The sequence below is a fragment of the Dipodomys merriami genome, unplaced genomic scaffold, assembly GCF_024711535.1.
Source record: "Dipodomys merriami isolate MVZ:Mamm:240054 unplaced genomic scaffold, mDipMer1.0.p SCAF_306, whole genome shotgun sequence".
NCBI lineage: Eukaryota > Metazoa > Chordata > Mammalia > Rodentia > Heteromyidae > Dipodomys > Dipodomys merriami.
Genome location: NW_027204560.1, coordinates 905,947 through 928,283, shown reverse-complemented (window position 1 = coordinate 928,283; position 22,337 = coordinate 905,947). Strand labels below are relative to the sequence as shown.

Genomic DNA, 22,337 nt, shown 5'->3' with positions numbered 1-22,337 from the left:
AGTTCTAAAGCCTGAGAGAGGAAACAGGCTCTTTTAGGTCACTGGGAATTATAACTGCCCTAAGAAGTCAATCAATCTCTTTTGAATTCACAAAATGTCCAATGGTATTTAAAAATCACAACTTTCATGTTATGATTATATTTATTTTAATCTAAAAGTCTTTAAAATGGTATCTCTTGGGCAGTTACAACGATTCAAATATTAGTACTTGTTTTATATTTAATCTTTAATGTACTGCTTGAGTATATGACAAATGAAAATTGTAATCAAATATAAATTTCCTTTAAAATATTAATATTAAATATAATTTTCTACTGCAGGAAGATTTACTGTATCACAATAGAAAAGTAAAATTCAAACAATGCAGACTGTTTAGGAAAGAGTCATTCACTTATAACTTATGGAACTAACAATTCTGTTGGCCTGGTTGTAGATTATTTTATTTAAAAACCACTTTAACACAATATTAATAGCTTTATGTGATTTAATTTCTAGGTTTGGAGGAATCACTAGTAAATCTAGGGTAACATTAAAATAAAGAAAAATGCTGGGTGCTGGTAGCTCATGCCTGTAATCCTAACCTCTCAGGAGGCTGAGATCTGAGGAATGCAATTCAAAGATAGCTGGAGCAGAAAAGTTCATGAGACTCTTATGTCCAATAAACTACTCAGAAAAAGCCAGAGTGGCTCAGTGACTCAGGTGATAGAGTGCTAGTCTTGCACAAAAGAAGCTTATGAATAGAGCCCAGTCCCGGAGTTCAAGCCAGGACTGGCAAAAAAAAAAAGGAAATTCACATTTGATATGGAACCAAAAAGAGATAAAAGTATCACTGATCTCTGCCTAGATCCTTAATTAAATACTAAGTAAGAACCCAAAGGGTAAGAAATGTCAATAATCTACTGATATTGGGGTTTAGAAAATAAATCAGAACTATATGTCATAAGAAAAAGGAAATCATTTTTATATTAATGAAGTAGGAAATATTTTGTTGCTTATGAACAACTGCACTTTGAAAATCGTAATATATTATTTTCCAATCTAGTAAATATTACCAGTTATAAACTAAAGGATTGCAATTTAATCATGTTTTCTGAGAGCATTTATAACCTTTACCTAAAATAGCTCTTTACAACTCCTAGCACTTAATTGGCTGCACAATATTTATTCCACAACCTGAGTAGGTGTTAAACATTTTGATATCTGCATAATTTCTTTTGATTTATATAACATTTAAGCAAAGAAAGAGAAAATAGTACTTTTAAATTGAAAACATATTGCTCAAGAAACACTTGGTGTCAGCTTTTAGTTTGACTTTTATTTTTATTGGGCATGGGCTTCTTTTTAAAACAAATATTGGATGCAAAAAATGAACACACTTTGATAGGGCTGAAATATTTACACAGATTAGAAAACATGCAAATGGGCACAGAGAGACTATAAGGGAAAGATTGTTAGTTCAAAGAATGTGGACAAATTTGTCAAAATGTGGGATGCAACATATCAAAAGTCAGTTCAAGAAAAGAAAAAAATGCCCCTCTCGTTTAAAAACATTTTAATGGTTGGCATCAAAATGTAAAACTTAACATTCAATTTTTTATAAAAAAATTTAAAATGTATATTTATGTGCAACAACAAGCAAGAAGACAAAACACATCAAAAACGGGAATTTAAAACAACTCTTCAAAAAAACAAAAAAGAAGACAAGAAGAAAAAAATAGGAAGGTGTGGCAAAAGTGATTGAAGCCCTGGTCATGCAAATAGTTGGTGGAAAAAAATACCTTCATCTTCAGCACCGTCATTATCACCTAAATCATCTGTGTGTTTCTTTGTAAGGGGACCTAGGATCGAGAATGGAGAAATGGAGGGAAAAAAAAAAAGACAATTCAAGAATAAACAAGACTGAGGGGGAAAAATAATTCTAAGTACTAAAATTCTCAAGAGTATTTCCAAAAAGATTAGGGAAGTGATGACATCATAGTTGATCATTTTTTTTAAGAAAAAAATACACTTTTCCCCAAAATATCTCACACAATCAATTTGTGAACATATTCAGTGCAAAAAAATACATTAGGGTTTGAAGTTTTAGTCATAAGGGAAAGAAATTACTTTTTAAAAGAACACCCACTTTATACAAAAAGTAAACAGTTTTAATAGCTGAAAGAAATTAATTTATTCAGTGTCTTCTCTAATTTTAATTGGCAATAATAATAAAGAAAGTAGGTCATATTCACTCTTCAAACTCGGGACAAGATAATAACATTAGGGAAAATAGAGATATGAACATTTTGAGATTATTCCTATTTCTGTTTTTTTCTTCTGTTTTTGTAAGAGCATTAACACTTGGATTTTACACATTTTAAATTCATATATTTAAAAAAACTGTGACTTTTTAAAATTACTTGTCATTACACAAATATTCCCCCATGTGTTTTCATTTAAATATTATCAGTGGATTTAAGACAGTTGCCACCTGCACAAATGCTTCAACAGATAATCGCATCACTTGGCAGGGAAAAGGTACCATCACTAGAAATCAGTGTTTAGTTATTAATGTAGTTACAGAGTCAGGGCTTATATTTTATAGTTCTTTTTTGAAATATAATGGAAATAAGCCCTCTTGTAATTTCATGCCCAGTTTAGTTATTTATAATAGGATCATGGTTTAGATGAATAATTGTATTAAAATACTGTGAATGTTTAATAAATGTTATATTATTCTTAACAATATTAATTTGCTAAGATAAAGGAGAAAACCAAAGGGGAAGTCAAAGGGTATATGAAAGTAATTTTAAGTGTCACATAATAGACATACTCAACACATACAAAAAAGCAAGTAAAGCCCCCACATTCTCTTTTCATTTTCACAACCATTTAATTTATATGACATTTCATAATTCTCATGCAAAAAGCAATCACAAACACAGGACACTCAAGTTAAAAGACAGCCAATGACAGAGCAGTAAGCAAGAAGATTTTGTCATGCATTAAAACAAGAGTCAGAGAAAAAAGGAGGAAAGTCATGTGTTGATTTCAGTAATCTAAAATAAAGAAGCAAGTATTAACTCTTAACATACTTGGTAGGAAAGGATGTTAGACAATTTGAGAAAGACTACTATGTCTTTTCAGTGATTACTCTACTTTATGTTTGTAATTCAAAACTAAACCTATGATTATAACAACCATCAAAGAATGAAAACACTATCCCAGAAACAGAAGGAAAATAAAAAGAGGTAAAACACAGTTCTAGTTCATCAACTCAGAGATATAGCTTTGAAAAACATCAATAACTGGCAGAGATTAAAGGACTGGAAAAGGGAAATTTGATCATTGTAATTGAAGTGACCAATGGAGTACTTCAACTGTAAAGTCATGGTTTCAAGGTCACTTACAATAAACACAGGAGAATTATACACAACTAATTAAATGATAAGGTTTAAAATCACACTGGTATGTAATCATTGAGAAAACCTAGATAAATGTTTTTCTTAATTACTACCCAGTTGCGAGTTCACATATACCTACTTCTTTTCCCTATGATTGTGTTTTAGCACAAAAAACCCATTCAATTTCTCCTGATGTTCATTCAACTAGGTTCATTCAATGTGGCCACATTGCCAAATAACTGTAAATATTTCCAACTGAAGAGTTAAAAACAGATATGAATATTAATTTAGCAATTTAGGTTATAACTATTGGACTTATAGGGGGAATACAAACTAGAAGCTGGGGGGACGATGAAAGTAATGCAGTTATATAAACCTATGAAAACAGTAGCGTGATACTTACTAAAAAGTAACTGGGGACAAGGATAAGAAGGAATGAAGTTGATCATAATACATTCTATGCACATATGGAAAGATCACAATGAAGCCTTTGTAAAATCAATATAGACTGATTTTTAAAGAGGAAGGCTTTTCTCCAGAGTCCCCAATAAAAGTTACGTAAATTGAGATAGAAGTGCACACACATAGACACCTATACTATTAAGTAAGTAAGTGCATACGTACATACATAGATACATGCATAGATACATAACTTGGGCATCATTAGCAAGAAGCTTGAATTACCACAACTAAAAAATTGATGGTGTTGGGAAAAAGAGAATGATGAACAAGGTGACTTTGATCAAGCTGCATTGTACTCACAACCTGGCATGTTGAATTTTAACCACTTTGTTCAACTACTTAAGGATAATAATAATAATAAAAAGAAAGTAAAGTATTTCTATTAGTGGTACTATGAGAAAACTTTCATTTCTAAATAATAGTCACATAGTATAGATTCCAGCCATAGTTTACCAGTCTCAGCCTATTTGGTTTTGTTGTTGTTGTTTCTGGTTTTTTTGTTGGTCATGGGGCTTAAACTCTGGGCCTGAACGCTGTCCCTCAGCTCTTCAGCACAAGGAGAGCACGCTACCACTTGAGCCACAGCATCACTTCTGGTTTTCTGGTGGTTGACTGGATATAAGAGCCTCATGGACTTTTCCTGCCTGGGCTAGCTTTGAACCAAGATCCTCAGATCTCAGCCTCCTGAGTAGCTAGGATTACTGGCATGAGATACCAGTGCGCGTCTTAGGGTTTTATTAATCTCAGGAATTATCTATACTTATAATTATTGAAGGTTCCCTGGGAGAAGAGGGTTGGTGAGAGATTTTGGTGAAAGTGCCTACATGAAGCAAGAAAATAGATTTTCTTTATCTCTATGCCTAAGACCCTCAGGGTAAATCACAGGGAGGAAGCAGGTGCAAACTTGAGAAATTCAATGTGGGTTTCTTTGAGGAAGCGCCCCTGGAATGACTTGACTTTTGTGGATGATATCAGCTAATCCCTGTACAATTTCAAGATGTTTGATTTCCTAACTGGAAATAAACCAGTGCTTTAGGCTCTCTTCTCTCTTAACCAAGCAACTCTGGTTTATTTTCTCTGTAATCTTAATAAAACCTTGTTGGCGCTGTTGTTGTTCTGGCATGTAATTAAGGATGCAAAAACACTTTCAATACAAAGCAAATACTGTGGGAAGAAATAAAAAAAGGAAGTTGACATTAAATTTCTTCTGAAAAGTAGGCCATAGCTTTTTAGATACCCATGGAGTCCTCTGAGCTGAGCCTCGGGGTTTCCCAGGGTAAAATAGTTGTCCTTTGAGCAGGAATAATATTCACTAGCAACTTTCCAAGCACAACTGAAGCTTCTTTTAAACATCAACTATTGCATTTCCAGTACCAGCAGTTTAAAGTGGGTATCTTCAAGTGTTACAATCTAAAGCAAATGAAACTACTAAAACCCAAATATAGAAGTGATTTATTCTACCTTGAAACCTGATTTGGTCTCTCCTCCCTGAGGAACACACACATAACTCTCATTAGAGTTAATAGAAAAGTAGACCTCATGTCATTCTGAAAGGGAGTGAGAGTAATTACTATATTTTATATCTCCTATAGGCCATAAATAGATTCGGTGGTGAAACAACAAGACTAAGGAAGGTAAAGGGAATTCCTGACCATGAACTTCGAACTCATTTAATTCCAATGCAATTCCTTTGTGATTAACACAAGCATAACTCAGAAAGTCCTTTACAAAGGATGTGTGAAGAGGCATGCTTACGGTTTTGGATCTGACCATAGTTATTCTTATTTATATAATGAGAAATTAAAAATGTATCTGTATTTCTCTATAGTTAACTGGAGGATAATTATGAGCTCTGAAATAATTACCATCCACCCAAATTAATACTACTTTTTATCTTTCCCTTTGATGAAAGGCTAATATACTTTAGGCCTCAAATATATTAGAACTGGTTATAAATTCCTTCCTTACAAGTTCAATTCAGCAGAAATTATCCAGACTTTGTGAAAAAGCTAGTAGGTTGAGAGTTTCATTAGCTCTTAGAAAACTGTTCCTGTCATGGGAACAAACCTCTGAAATTCGTAGAGCTACATTGAACTCTCAGGTTCAATCGTGACAGATAGAAAGCCTGAGCCAAGGACCATAGCTCCTCTAATATCATCCTCTTGACCAAGTAACCCTTGTGTTAAGCTGACTTATGAACAATACTTAAGGCTATGTCCACTGGAAACAAAAGAATTTAAAGATACTGTCACTGTCCTTCAGCAATTTGCGGCAGGCTTAATGTTTTAGGGTTGTGTTCCCTTGAGACCAAACTCAGGCAGCAAAATGTGGAGAGAGGATGTAAAATATCTTTGTGTGTTCCATAGGAAGAACTATTCCAAAATTCAATGCACTTTAAATAACAAGAGGACGCTATTTGATTATTTACCAAATATACAAACATTAAAATACTGTGACTTTTAGAAATTAGATATCAACTGTATTTATTGTTATTGCTAGTACATTGAATATTACTCATTGAAATGTATTTGTTTTTAACTAGAATTATTCTCTCTCTCTCTCTCTCTCTCTCTCTCTCTCTCTCTCTCTCTCTCTCTCTCTCTCTCTCTCTCTCACTAGGGATTGAATCTGGGACTAAATAAGCATTAAGCATTGTACCACTTGAACTATGCCTCCAATTATTCTTTTATTTTTTTATGCTTTACTTTTGGATAGGGTCTTGTTAACATTGTATGTCCTTGAACTTACAATTCTCTTGCCTCTCCCTGGCAAGTAGCCAATGAAACAAAAATAAGTGACAGTGACTCATTTGAGATAATACTTACTGATATTTCTACACGTATTTTTAAAAAATCTTTCTTTTTTTTGCCATGCTGAAAGGATGGAACTCAGTGTTCTGTGCTTACTAAACCGACAAAGCAAGTACTCTGCCTTTTTAAGCACACTTCAGTCCACTTGCTCTTAGTTTGTTTTCAGATAGAATCTAGTGCTTTTGCCTAGGTTAGCCTTAGTTTTTGTTATAATAATTGTATACCTCCTCCCAAGAAGCTGAGGTTATAGATACCCATTCAAACTATTAGTTTCTTAAGCAATGCCTATAGACTAGACATAAAAATGATAGTTGAAAGTGTGCAAGACCCCACAAATGGACCCATTGCAACAATGAGATGTACAAGTCATTATGTCTAAAACGAACTTTACAACTTTGGTGTGTGGGGGGGCAGGGGGGAGTGGGGAGGAATGGGTGGGTAGGTGGAGGGCGGGGGAGGAAGGGAAGGGATGGGAAGGAAAAAATAAAAAAAAAGAAAAGAAAAGGCAATTTATTCCAGTTCAAAAGACAATATCACAACTTCTTACTGTAATACAATGATATAAAAATTATTTCATTGTATTATCCAGATTATTTCATGATTTCCTATAACTCTTTATAATGCTATTTTTCATTTTAACTGATTTATTAAAGTGTGATCCAGTTTCCACATTAAAAAATGAAAATAAATAAATAAAGACCCTCAATTCAAGGGTTTGTACTTCCAAATAAACTCATAATTGAAAAATTATTCCTTTTCTGGAAAAAAATTTCACAAACAAGTTAAAAATTTTGAGCAATGTTATAAAAGTCTCCATTTTAGTAAAATAAAAATACAGTGTAAACCATTGTAATGAGATCTCAGAGATGAACATTGGCATAATTGATGGGTTTCAGGAGAATTCACATGTGGCGATTTTGGTGAGGCTCTTCTGTGATGATGGTGGTTTGGGTGAGTGGCCTGTTCTGGCTGACAGTTCATATACATGCTCTGTGGAAGGGACAAGCTTCCCAGAGCCTGAAAGTAGGAGACCTGTCTATATTTATCTTGGTGCTGGAAGAAAACACCTACATGGACACAGAATATATTCCCTCAGAGACATTTTAAGAGGCCGAGTACAGCCTCTGGCATGATTTGGGGGAAGAGAATCTGTTGTTCAAAGTCAAAAAAAGGAGAACTTTCCTTCAGTAGATAGTAAGAAGAGTATTTAAATGACAAACATGCTCTTTTTGTAATAAAATTACTTTGATTCTCGTTCTTTGAAGTCAAAAGCCATCCTACTGAGAAGAAGTGATAGTATCTGAGAAAGAGACTAACTAGATAAAAAGAAAATGGATTAACCTCTTATAGGGGTATAACCAATTTGCATAAGCTTATGATTTTAACACAGTATGGGTTTGGTATTTTTAAATGAAAATGTAGTATTTCTGCTGCACAAATAGCACCAGAATAGCAGTCCTTTCTCATCTGGAAGAGTGTTGTGTATATGCTGTTTAGACCTCTCAGTACTTAGACATACTTGAGATTGTTTGGTTTTTCATACATCACCCAGAGATGCAGCCAGAATAGCCCTACAATGAGGACACAGGGCCAATCAGGTGTCTAGAGCTATCTCATTGAGGATGGGATTGGAAGACCAGCATACCTCCAGCCTCCCTGGCATGGCTCTAGTGTCCAGTCATCATCTATTTCACAAACTTGTCATGCTAGGTGCTCAGGGTACATGATGAACAAGAAGAGCCAGAGCAGCTGCCCTCTTGAGCAGTGAGCACTGTTTCAGGAAGAACCATGATGAGTAGTCACACTTATAAACATTCCTGTGACAAGTAACATTGTGACAACTGTCAAGAAGAAAATCTTGGTGCGATGAGATGCCAGGCAAGATGATCTGTCTACCCTGGGAAAGTCGGCAGTGAATGAGTGCAATGTGGCTTGAAGGCTGAAAACATAATAGCACTAAGTAAGCAAAAAGGCCGAGGATGGTTTCAGCCAGAAAAAAAGAAATAGCTGTAGAAATGCCCTATGCTGACAAGGCCTGGAGATCATTGCTACTGGCAGAGTATCAAGAGATGAACAGAGAACTGGGTAGACAGGAACGAAGCAGAGAGGGCCTCCTGTAACAGAGGAATTTTTGTCTTAATCCCACACACCATGGAAAGCCATTGACAGAGTTTAAATACATGGAAACTCTGACGTATCAGAGATATCAGAAAGAAACAAAGTCATTCTATAAAAAAAAAAATCTGTCATGGAATAATTTACACAGAGTCCTGCATTGTGAACTCATCAGAGAAGAATAGCTTTGGTAGGATGAAAAAAGAGGACAGAAAAGGAACTACAATGTTTTTACTCCATTTCTATTTGAAAGTAGAGTAAATACCATGGAATAGTAAACTCAAGACTCCAGGATGCCTGGAAAATGATAAATACTTTAAAAGTTTCCGTTAAACAGGCATTTATAGTCATATTTATTTTACCTGAGAATTACCACAACCAGAAGGACATATCCTATTTGCACTTTCATACAAAAATAGACTATTCCAAGAACTACTGTGCCTTAGATATAGAAGTCAATTCCCTTCCCTTCCTGCCCCTTCCCTCCTCTTCGATCCCCTCCCCTCTCCTTTTGTCCTCTTTTCTTCCCTCCCTTTTCCTTCCTCCTCTTTCATCCCCTTCTCTCCCCTCCCCTTTCTTCACTTCCTTTCCATTCCTCTCCTTTCCTTTTTTTCCTTTCTCTTTTCCTTTCCTCATTCCTCATTCTTCTCCTTCTTTTCCTTTATATAGTACTGGGTTTTGACTTCAGTCCTCATCTTTTCAAGACAGGTACCCTTGCTGCTGAGCCATTCCACCAGCTCTGATTTTTGCTTACGATTTTTGGGATAGTGTCTTACTCCCTTCCCTAACTTGTATGATCCACCTATATGTTAGGGTTCCCTGTGTCTAGGATAACAAGCACAGAACAATACCTCCAGTTCTAGAAGTTAATTGTTAATCCTTCCTTCTGGTCTCAGCCAAATTGTAGCAAATTTCCAAGAGAAGTTCAGAGTCTTTCAATCCCCCAGCTTTACTGATATCCTTCTCCATGACTGTCATGACCACCTGCTAGACTGACTACAGCACCCTCCTAATTGTTCACATCATGATTCAGACTCTAGATTGTCACCCAATGCCAATCTGTATACCTATGTCTTTGGAAGTTTACAAATATACTAACAGTGACAAAATCTGAAAGTAAAACGTTTGATCATCAGGCAACGGCATCACCTGAAATGGATACAATTTCACATCCTACCAAGACTAAAATGGCAGGATCTTCAAAACCACAGTCCTTCTTAGACATGTTGAATCTAGTGGGTTTTAAAATAGCTGTATCAAGACAGATGAGTACTAAATATGGTTTAGCACTATTTTTGATGTTTTAGAAATTCATGAGCAAAAATAAGATAGTTTGTATCTCAAAGGAAACAAATCATTTAAAATATTTTTGAAATGCAGTGCAGATGAATGTCCCTTACCCATGACTTTTCATTGTTTCACTCCTGGTTAAAGATTTTCATCTTCATTTCGTACATTTTGACATAGAATAAATCCTTGTGCTCTAGAATAAATGTGCCATGCTGATCATAGGACTTTCCTTCATATTTCCATATTTTTCTCTCTGATTCATTGTTTTCAAAAAATATCTTATCTTCTATTTTGTGTACTCACTGGGTACTCACACAGTGAGGTTTTTTTGTTTGTTAGTTTGTTTTTGGTCAGTCGTGGGGCTTGAACTCTGGGCCTCGGCGCTGTCCCTCAGCTCTTCAGCTTAAGGCCAGAGATATACCACTTGACCCACAGCATCACTTCCAGTTTTCCAGTGGTTTATTGGAGATTAGAGTCTCTCGGACTTTGCTACCCAGGCTGGCTTTGAACCATGATCCTCAAATCTCAGCCTCCTGAGTAGCTACATGGCGTGAGCCAATGGCGCCCAGCATACACTGTGGTTCTTATTTCGTGTAGCTGATGACTTGATGGTCTGTCATCATCAATTCACTTCAGAGAGAAGAAATGTGTCTGTGTGGAAAGTCTGGAGACCTTTGAAGGGCATAATATTTCTTTATACAGAAAATAAAGGCGCATTGTATGTCTTTGGCCCAAAATGCTGTCTTCTAGATGTAAATGAGAAAAGTAGATGTATCATGTTCAATAAAACATGACTATAAGAACAATTCTTCTAGCATTATTATTTATCTTTTTGTTCACTTTTACTGTAAAAATACTGTACAGAAGGGTTACAGTTACATGAGCATGGTAATGAGTACATTTCCTATTGCACATTGTTGCCTCCTTCTTTGTTTGTTTATTCAGTGTAAATCCTGAGGCTTGAACTCAGGGTCTGGACACTATCCCTGAGTATTTTTACTCAAGACTAGTGTTCTATCACTTGAACCACAGCTCCACTCCTGCCTTTTTGTGGTTAATTAGAGGAAAATGTCTCATGGACTTTCCTATTCAGGCTGACTTCTAACTGTGATCCTCAGATATCCACCTCCTGAGTAGCTAGGATTGCAGCACGAACCACTATCACCTAGCTATCATTAGCAAATTTTTCACTATCATCTAGCTATCATTAGTAAATTTTATCTCCCAAAAGGAGATAAAAAACTAGAAATTATCAAGAGCCTGTATTCTGAAATAAGCAGAACGGACAAGCTCTTGATGTTAAGATCTCCTGGAGACTGGACATAGGAAGAGAGAGTTTTCCTCCATAATGACTTTCTGGGAGTTTTCCCTGAGGTGATTCGCCTAAGATTTTCTTGTCTCACCTGCTCACTAAACACCTTTGGCCTGGAAGAAGCAGATGTCCTGTCTTTCTGTTTTATTGTCTTTTGTCGGACCCACAGTTCTGAACTCTGTTTCCCCTTCTTTTGCCTTGTCTGATACAAGAAATGTTAAGCACACACGATAGAACCCCTTCGGATCCAGTGACTATATGTGGAATATATATAGCATCTGTGGGATGCTATAACTCACAGGGCTTCTACTGAGTCTATCACTGAATCCCTCATTGCACAGGTCAGGAAGGAAAAGGACTGTTTAGTTGATTCTGTCTCGTATGTACAGGTGGTTAAAGTAGATATTTGACACTTTTACCTACTGGTTGTATAAACTTGGACATGATCTAAATACATAGGGTTTCCAGGAGAGATAATGCTGACCCTCCAAAAATATTGCTATAACAATCAAAATTGCCTACTAGTGGGATTTTCATTGAGAAGCTCAGCCAAACTTTTGTTTACTTTCTGTCTGTCTCTGAATACACACACACAATCACATTCACTCTTCTAGCTAATATGTGTGTATGTGTGTGTGTCTGCACATGTGTGCATGTATGTGTTTATATATAATATATGTATATTAGCATATATATATGCTATATATATATATATGCTAATATACATATATATATATATATATATATGCTAAAGAAAGAATGCTTTAGAATGGCATTGTCCCCAGACGTATTCTAGCTCGGTGGCATTGGAGGATTTTTTTTAACACTCTGCAACACGAGTTTTGAAATATGTTAAAATGTGCTCAAAACATTTTATATAATTGTTACAATGAAATTCCTTTGGACAACAATGCTTGATAAGAAATGTACTCGTTATCTTGCCCATGTAATTGTAACTCCTCTATATGGTATTCTCACAATAAAAATTTAAAAAAGAAAAAAAAGAAATTTGTTTGGAGTTGTTTTTAGTGGTACCAGGTTTTGAACTTATGGATTCACTTAGCTGATTATTGTACCATTTGAGCCACCCATATGACCAAAACACTCCCAGCCCAGTTTTTTGCTAATTTTTCATTGTTTGGAGCCAGAGTTCACACACTTGAAAACCATGTTGCTTCAAACCACAATCCCCGAGCTCTCAACTGCATCAGCAGCCAGGATTACTGGAATAAACTCAGACCTTCCTTGTACTCTTACTTTGTGCTAATAAAATAATGGTGATTAGGGATTTTTCTTTTCCTTCAGTTTTCTCTTGGGAAGAATTTTATATTTAAAACAGTTTGGATAACCTCACCTACTCCTCTTAACAATGTCCCTTCCCCATTCTTTTTGACCCTCTTCTCCCTTTTAAAGAAATGCTTGCCTTTCTTATTTATTTTAGGGTGACTTTTTTCCTTTCTAAAAATTTGTGCAATATGTTTTGAGGTAAAACAGTAATTTTTTCAGATAAATTAGAGAGTTTTATTATTACTCAGATTTTTTGAATATTTGCTAAAGATTTAATTCTTTAAGCTATCACACAGATGTCCCAAATGGCAGTACCTCATTGTTTACTGAGCTTTTGTACTTATATTTTTCAGAGGAAAGAATACTATTGTAAATTGTAAATAGTCAATGAATAACTATTGTATGCAAATCTATAACTGTTGGCAATGACATCTGGGAAGAAGAGATAAATAAAGTTTATTTCCTGTAAAAAAAAATAATAAAACTGCATCATACAGTTGGCCAATAACCATAAACAAACTATGGTAAGGATTCAAAATCCTGAATATAAACCACCTAGTATGGAATCCTATTTATAAAGAGAATAAAGTGGCATAATTATCATTGACTTGCAAATTCCTTAATACATACTGCTATTTGTTACATTGTATAAGTACAACTCACACTTGATTCAGTTTCTAATGATTTATGCTCAAAATTGTTTAACTATACCCTTGCATTACAATATTCTATGTAAATGATATAAATACATCAGCCAAAAGGTAATAATGGAATTTCACATATACCTAGACAGGTATTGACATGAATTTACCTTTCACAAAGTCTCCCATGGGAGGATTAAATATGCAAACTTCACAAATTCTACTGAGGATCAAGCACCCTAGAAGACATGTCCTAGTTAACTTAAACTCATCAATACACACTAGTTATGAGTTGCAGAGTAATGAGACAAGAATTTTGTTAAAAAATAATGTTCTGCCGACTACTGAGCATGAATTCTCTAAGTGATTTTTCATCACTGTTATAAATTTCAAGATAATTATTTCCAATGAGAAGACATTGGGATTGAATATAGAGTTAGAAAGATGACATTGTTGTTCAGTATCTTCTATTTTAAGAAATGTAAAAAACAGAATATACACCCAGTTTCTACAGTTTTCTGGGAATACACACACACACACACACACACACACACACACACACACACACACCTGTGATTGTGTTTAGATTGAGAATAAATTTCTACCATTTTAATAGCATTTCATATAGGTTTAAAAGCTTTATGGAGCTTTTAGAACAGAACCTGCTATATAGTAGGAACACATATTATCAATCACTATGATAACTTGGCAAATGAAAACTAAAATATATTAGTTGACATTGCAATTGTAGGAAGAAAATAATTAAATATTTGCGGTATATTTAAATATTAAAGTTTCCAAGTGTGTTTAATGAAACTCTTCTTGGTCACTGTACTATTTAATACTTATTAATTACCAATTTAATATTGACTGCTAGCAAGTGAAGATAAAAAGTAATTATTTTTTGCAAAAAGTGAGATCCTGGTGTTAAACTGAAGTAAGAAAATCTAAAGGCAAAATTTCAAAGTAATACTTTATTTCCATTCTAATAATACTTATTAGGGAGAGAGTTGACAGGTTTGGGACATGCTAGCATTTATAATGGTTTACTCAATTCAAAAGCAAAAATAAGTAGAGAAGGCTAAGAATGATAAAATCTTATTTTCAAATTACTTAAATATTTTTTTTAAAAAATTGCCAATTCCTTTATTTAATAAATTGAATGTCGGGGCTGGGAAGGGGGCTCAGTGGTAGAGCGCTTGCCTTGCATGCATGAGGCCCTGGGTTCGATTCCTCAGCACCACATAAGCAAAAAGAAAAAAAAAGCCAGAAGTGGCGCTGTGGCTCAAGTGGTAGAGTGCTAGCCTTGAGCTAAAGAGCTGAGGGACAGTGCCCAGGCCAAGAGTTCAGGCCCCACAACCGGACCCAAAAAAGTAAAATAAAATAAAATAAAATAAATTGAATGTCTTAGCTCTAGTGGGCTTTTTTGCTTCCTTTTGTTGTTTGGTTGTTTTAGCTTTTGATTTGATTTGTTTTCCTTGTTATGTCAGTACTAGGGATGGAATCAAGGCCTCAGACTTGAAGGAAAATTCCCTACCACCTGTCATAGAGTTTGGGCTTATTTATTTTGTATTTATGTTTTGCTGGTCCTGGGGCTTGAATTCTGGGCATGGTCACTGTACCTGAGCTCTTGTGCTCAAGGCTAGCAATCTACCACTTGAGCCACAGCTGTGGCTGTGGTTCATTAGAGATAAGAGGCTCACAGACTTTCCTTTCTGCCTGGCTTTGAACTGCAGCCCTCAGAGCTCCAGGCATGAGCCACAGAGGCCTTGTTTATTTTTGCTTTATATCCACATTGATCTGGGCTGTTAGCCTCCTGCTTGGACTCCCCTCTGTTGCTGGGGTAACAGCTGTGAACCACTGTGCCCAACCATGTGCTTACTTTATAGTTGGGATTAGCCATGCCCTGCCATAGGTTGAGATGGTGTCTTGAGAATTTGTTTTTCCTCAAGCCACAATCCTCTGATCTCTATTTCCCAAGTAGTTAAGATTATGTGTGTCAGCCACTTGCCTGGCAATCTAGCTCTACTTTTACAATGGGAGACAGTGTTTTAAAGGTACTTAGGTTCAGTGGCACTGCAAGGAGCTATTGCTTGAGGATGATCCCACTCACAATACACTTGGGGTTTGCTAAGCTTAGAAACCCTCACAATAGGAAACATACCACTGAAAGCTTACCTTCTATCGTGCCGACAAATTGTGTTTGGGAAACCCATGAGCAAAATTAAAGTATTTGATCTTAAAAATATAAACATGCCATCTTAAAAGAGGCTTATCTTTCAAGTATTTAATGGTTGCTGGATTACACGAATCAATATGGGATAAGAGCCCCATGCTTTATTGATTTCTCCTTCCTTACATTTTCTTTCTTCCCTTTAAGCTATTAAAATGCTTCAAATCAAGCTACTTTTTGTAAAGAAAGCCCAGAATAATAATAGTTATCAAAGATAGCATAGTTAATACTAATATTTAGGATACCTTTGAAGAAAAGTATCTTTACTAATAGAAATGTTTTTCATTTAGAGTACTATATTTCTACAACAAAGGCACACTTTTTTATACTTATAAAAGGATATGAAAATCACCTTTGATTTTTCTTAAACATTACATATTTGGGTTAACCTCTATGTGTTAAATATCAAGGAATTTTTGTTTTAAAATAGAAAGCTAGAAATAGCTGTATTAAAATTTAAAGCAGTAATCATATACAATAGAATGTAGGCAAAAGACATTTCTTCAATTTACACATGAAGTCCATGTTTGTTCCTTTTAAATATACTAAGAGCATCAAGAATGTTGTTGAACTATTGTTTAAATAAATCCCCCTTATAAGGGAGAAATTATCCTTGTATCATTTCCCCATTCTCCCTCCCTATGTATTTTCTTTTAAATATGTACATATCTGTATTTGTCACTAGTGAAACTCATTTTTCTGTTTTGTATTAAAAAAACAGGTATTGTTGAGTTGTCTATCACTAGATTAGAGTTTACTCACATTGGGGCAGTATTTGATTTGTAAATATGACTATCATGTATGTATGCTTGCCTATGTATGGTATGTGTGCATAAAAATGATACATGTGTTCACTTCTTCATGATTCACTTAAAGATAACGTTTCACCAAGAATAACTGATTTTCTATATTATCTTTTAATGAAATAGTAGGAGTTTATTTCTTTAGACTGAAGAGTTATTCTGAACATCCTTTGATGGGACAAAGGACCCAGAGAAAAACTCAGAAGAGAATCATAGAAATATAGAATTGCTTCATCATAAAAGAATATGAAGGTATCTTTCAGATTAATCCCTGTATAAAAATCAATAGAATTCAATTGTCTAGGCATAACTTTAAAAGTGCACAAGTGTGCATAAGAAACAATTGGGGAATTTATTAAAAATTGCAATTTTTGACTTCCTGAGATAGGTCAGAAGAGAATTAAACAAAATAGTGATCAATGAAATCTGTGGATGAGACTTAGAGGAAAACAGGGGGTCCAGATGCTTTTCTTGTAAGGATCTTAACCATTTTTTGTAGCTTTCACTAGAGAGGAAAATGAAAGGCTGGATATGAAATTTTGAAATTGATCACATTGGAGACATAGGTATGACATAAGTATGACCCACATCTCCTAGAATGTGTGTGTAGCTGGAAATTACACTAAGTGGGAGCTTCACTTTGAAAAGTCAATGCCTAAAAGAAACCATGTGATCTCTTCCCAAACAAAGCATAATATCAAAAAATTGAAATATATATACATATACGCATATATGTATATGTATATATACGTATATGTGTATATATATATACATGTAGCACCACACAGATTCATCATATATGCCAAACCTTATATATGTGTACAGACAAATATGTGATATAAGTAGAATAGAACTATTATGTTTAAAAAACAAGTCAGGGCTGGGAAGTTGGCTCAGTGGTAGAGTGCTTGCCTCTCATGCATGAAGTCCTGGGTTCAATTCCTCAGCACCACATAAGCAAAAAACAAAAAACAAAAACAAAAACAAAATAAAAAACAAGTCAATTTGTAGTTAAATTTGTCTAGCCAGGAAAAAACTTCTACCTCCAAATATTCCAGTAAGTGATACTGTGGCTCAAGTGGTAGAGCACTAGCCTTGAACTGAAGAGCTGAGGGACAGTACCCAGGCCCAGACTTCAAGCCCCACGATTGACAAAAAGAAAGAGAGGGAGAGGGAGAGAGAGAGAAAGAGAGAGAGAGAGAGAAAGCAAGCAAAAAGCAAGCAAGCAAGCAAGCAAAAAAGAAAGAAAGAAAGAAAGGGAAGGAAGGAAGGAGAAGGAAGGAAGGAAGAAAGGAAGGAAGGAAGGAAGGAAAGAAGAAAGGAAGGAAGGAAATATTCCACATCATATAGGTTTAAATTTTAGTACAGATGATGTCCTAAATTCCTGAGCTCCACTATTTGCCAGAATTACCCATATTACATGTATTTTTAAAAATTTGTTTGTTAATTTACTTACATATCAGCCTAAGGCTGGAATGCAGAAAAATCTCTTATAGAGATGAACTAATGAACCCAATAGAGCAATTCAGAACAAATTTTAGGAAAATTAAAGAATGTAATTTAAGGAAAATGTGAAGTATCCAAGAGGAATCAGTGGGAGATGAATTTATTTTCCAAAACACCATGAAAACAACTCGAAGTAAAAAATCAATACTAGATAGGAAACGTACTCATTACCCTGCTCATGTAACTGTAACCCCTCTGCATAGTATTTTTACAATAAAAACATATTAAAAATAAAAGAAGAATGTGCTAGAATCATCCAAGATGCTGACCCCTCTATGGCCTGGGAAACAAGGAATTCTTGGTGCTCTACCTCCTACCAGCACCAAGGACAGAAATCTTTTGAATTATTGTTATGGCAGGATCTGAGATCTGAATCAGGTATGGGCAATGACCTATGTCCTTGTGAATGTGCGTGTATCCAACTGTGTGTGTAGAATTCATACCTGCTTTGTGCATGTATTTCTTCACACATGAATTTGTGCTGGATTTTCTTTGTAGTTAAATATAAGTCTCACACTCTGGGGCAATGTGTCTATCACTCACTAGGTTCTGTGTAAATGTGTGGGACTGTGTAAGAACCTCTTCCCAATTCTATCCTGAATTGTCACTAAAGCATTTATTTCCTATGGTATGGACAATTCTGTGTAAATGTGTGGGACTGTGTAAGAACCTCTTCCCAATTCTATCCTGAATTGTCACTAAAGCATTTATTTCCTATGCTATGGACAATGGAGAGGGGAAGGGTGAGCAAATGCAGTCTTAATATTCAATTAGTAAAATTGAGTGGGTTGGTAGGGGGAGAATTATGTAAGGGTGACACTGATGATAAACTTTTGTGTTGAAATAAAATCTCTGTACAATTACTTCACTATAATAAATAATACATTATAAAGTTGTATAAGGTAATGATATTTTTCAATAGATGAATTATCCACAATATTGAAAAAAGCAATCAAGATATCTGAAAAGTGCCTAATCCCAACTTATCAATTCTTAGCTACCATGTTCCTAGGTCTCACCTCGAATTCTCTAGGTAAACATCCCTTAATGTCCACCTAAGTTCCTTTTTCTCCCTAAAATAGGAAGAAAATTTATTATGTAGGGGGAACCTACTTCCTAAACCAATCTCAACAAGATTCATTTACTAAGGAAGGGTTCATATTTTCAAAACACTTCAACTTACCTTACTCCACTAAATTATTCTAATCATGCTGTTAATCAAAGCCTGAATTGTCTCTCATATAATATATCTATTTCAATAATAAAGTGATGGGACATGGGCCTTTCCTTTCATAGATCAGTCACCAGAGATGGCAACTCTATATTTCATACCCTTCCCCATTTATTTCTTTTTCTGGAGGTCAACTTATCCTATTCCTACATCCCCAAATCAACAACCACCTTCCGGTAAATCAATAGAAAATGAATACAATAAGAGTTAAATACCAAGTGAATTAGTCCACATCAATAATTCAATTTCAGTATTTATCAAAATGAATTCGGAAGATTCATTCATCATGTAATAAAATTTATGTAAGATATAAGGAAAAAAAGAAAATTTGGAACAGATGAAAAGTAGTATCCTACGTGTAGAACAAAATGATTGATTACACCATGTTAAATTTATATGAATATTTTCTGGAAGAAGAGCCACTGAATTGTTTTCTCTAGGGACTGGATACATTGGGTGATGTGGGGAAATGGTTTTAATTTTTCATTGTACACTATTTAAAAAACATGAATGTAGATTATTTTATCACTTAAAATACATGCTAAGAATACTTTCTCTTTTATTTATTATTATTTTATTTTTTGTTGATATTATTATGTTATTTTATTTTTGGCCTTAACACTGGGCCTCTTGTTCTTGCTTGGATATTTTTTTCTCAAGGCTAACACTCTACCATTTGAGTTCCACCTCTTCTACTTTTTGATGGTTAATTGGAGATAAGAGATGCTATCCAGGATGACTTTGAACCTTCATCATCATATCTTAGCCTACTGAGATACAAAGATTACAGACATGAGCCATAGAGCCAGGCAACAATAGTACTGTGATTATCAGTACTTGTGGTGTGGATGGTGCTGGTGGACAATTTAAAAGGCTATTTCATGAAACATTCTTTGCAATTGTTATCTTCCCAATTATTTACCCTTGTCATAATCATCCTGCCTATTAAATTGTTAAATCTACCTATATATTCACATTTTGTATATAATGGTAACTCATTTATGACTCCATTAAGCATACACATATATAGATAGGAATTTGTTTATCTATGATACAGAAAGAGATACATGTATGGATCACCATTAACTGTAAGAACCAAGTGAAAGTCGTGGCCACTACAGATTAACACAACTTTTTACCACATATCAGGTGGCTAAGAAAGAAACATTGCAGCATGAACTAAGGATAGAATGTCAACTTTAAGTTTAAATATGGACTCTTCAAAGGACTAATTATATAATCCATACGTTACTGTCTGGAAAATGTGTAGCTTTTTGTACATGTCTTTTTGAAATTCTAGTCATGTATTTTAATTCTTCAACCCACAGACCTTGCTGAAAAAGGAATAGCACTTTCTGAGCAAAGAAAGGACTGATAGATTTGAAAATGTGATGAAAAGAAGTTGTAGCATGAATAATCCATCTACAAACATTTTAAAAAATTGAATAAAAATGGAAGTAAATGTGGGAAAGTTATTTTGTACCATATCCTGTAGTTTGTATTTAAGGCCTGTTACCTAGAGCATGATTTGTATTTGACAATTCTCAAAATCTACCACTATAAAATGCAATCAGTTCTATTCTTCTCATGTAATGGTAGTGCCCAGATTTAGTCTTTGTTTCAAAGTGACAAATTCACCCTGTTTTCAACATCTGTAATTAATAATTGATAATTAAGATAGCTAACATGTGCCAACAGAAGTCAGGTGAATCAAGAAATAAGTAATCCTCAATGCTTTCCAAGACTCTACCAAGTCTCTTATTCCTGTGTAGGTTCAATATCTTTACAATTATAATCACTATATAAAACATTGGCCCTGGGGCATATATGATGACAAAAATAAAAGATAAAAATGCAACAACAAATGCAGCTTGAGTTCAGTACAATGCTCTTACCTTTAAAAAAATCATGTTATTTCCTAGAAAGGCTACTAAAAACATTTAAATGAAATAAATGTGGAGATAATATGTAATCAACCATAAAATCAAATCTCAATGTTGTCCAGATATTCAAAATTTTGCTTCTAAAAATCTAACCACTCATTCCCACAGATTTCCTTTCTGTCTGTAAGTGGTTGTACAAAGGAAGTTGCCACTTAACAAAGCAGTCTGAATGCAATGTATCTTGATCAATGTCACCCCTTCCCACATTCTCACTCCTCCCTCCCCTTACCCAGTCCTTCCCTCACTCTTCTTGATTTTGTAGGATATATATTGCATTATTGATTGCAGTCTTCCACTCTTAGATTTTTTATAAAGTATACACCAAATGTATCAAACTATTACCAAAGGACTACTCTATTCTTTAACATATTGAATAATAAAATATTGAGTTCATAAACTATTGAGTTTGCTGGGCACTGGTGGATTACACTTACAATCCTAGCTACTGAGGAGGCTGAGATATGAAGATAATGGTTTGAAGCCAGCCTGGGAAGGAAAGTCCATGAGATTCTTGTCTCCAGCTAAATACCAAAATAGCCAGAAGTGGAACTTTGGTTCAAGTGATAGAGAGCTAGTTGTGAGCACAAAAGCTCAGGTACAGTACCCAGGCCCTGCTTTCAAGGACAGTACATAGGTCCCATGGTTTCCCTTATTTGCAATAACCAGTATATGTCTGAGTCAAGCAGAAAAGGTCAGATAAGTTGATGTAAAGTGAAATGAACTCCAAGATAAGTATTCAAATGTTTTTATTTTCTTTCATGCAATTGTTTCTAACATATTTATAAGATGGTTTCTATGTTGCTTTGTATGTCCCACCCCCACAGTATAACCCCTGCTTTCACTGTATTTGATGTTGGTATAATTTGTGGAGGGGAAGGGTGAAAACACATCGTTTAAATAGGGATACAGGTGAACCCATTGCAACAATGAGATGTACAAGTCGTTATGTCGAAAAACGAACTTTACAACTTTGGTGAGGGGGGGCAGGATTGGGTAGGAGGGGGCTGGGGGGTAGGTGGCTGGGAAGCGATGGGAAGGGGAAACAAAGGAAGAGGCAACAATGCTTGATAAAAAATGCACTCTTTATCTTGCCCATGTAATTGTAACCCCTCTGTAAGGTATTTTCACAATAAAAAAAAAAAGAAGAAAAATGAATAAGACATTTTGGTGTGTGTGTGTGTGTGTGTGTGTGTGTGTGTGTGTGTGTGTGTGTGTGTGTGTGTGTGTGTGTGTGTGTTTGTCTATGTTTTCTGAAGAAGTACAGAGGTTAAATATTGTTATTGTATAACAACCTTAAGGAACCCTATGGCAAAAAAGGAAG

At 35.0% G+C, this 22,337-nt stretch overlaps 1 protein-coding gene across 1 annotated transcript in view; it reads right to left on the bottom strand.

Moving 5' to 3' along the window:
• Positions 1-22,337, bottom strand: part of LOC138840899 (neuroligin-1-like) — a 264,345-nt gene that overhangs the window by 5,800 nt on the left and 236,208 nt on the right. The window contains exon 4 of the mRNA XM_070041299.1: positions 1,779-1,838. Within this exon, the coding sequence (XP_069897400.1) occupies positions 1,779-1,838 (60 nt within the window). The remainder of the gene's footprint in view (positions 1-1,778; positions 1,839-22,337) is intronic.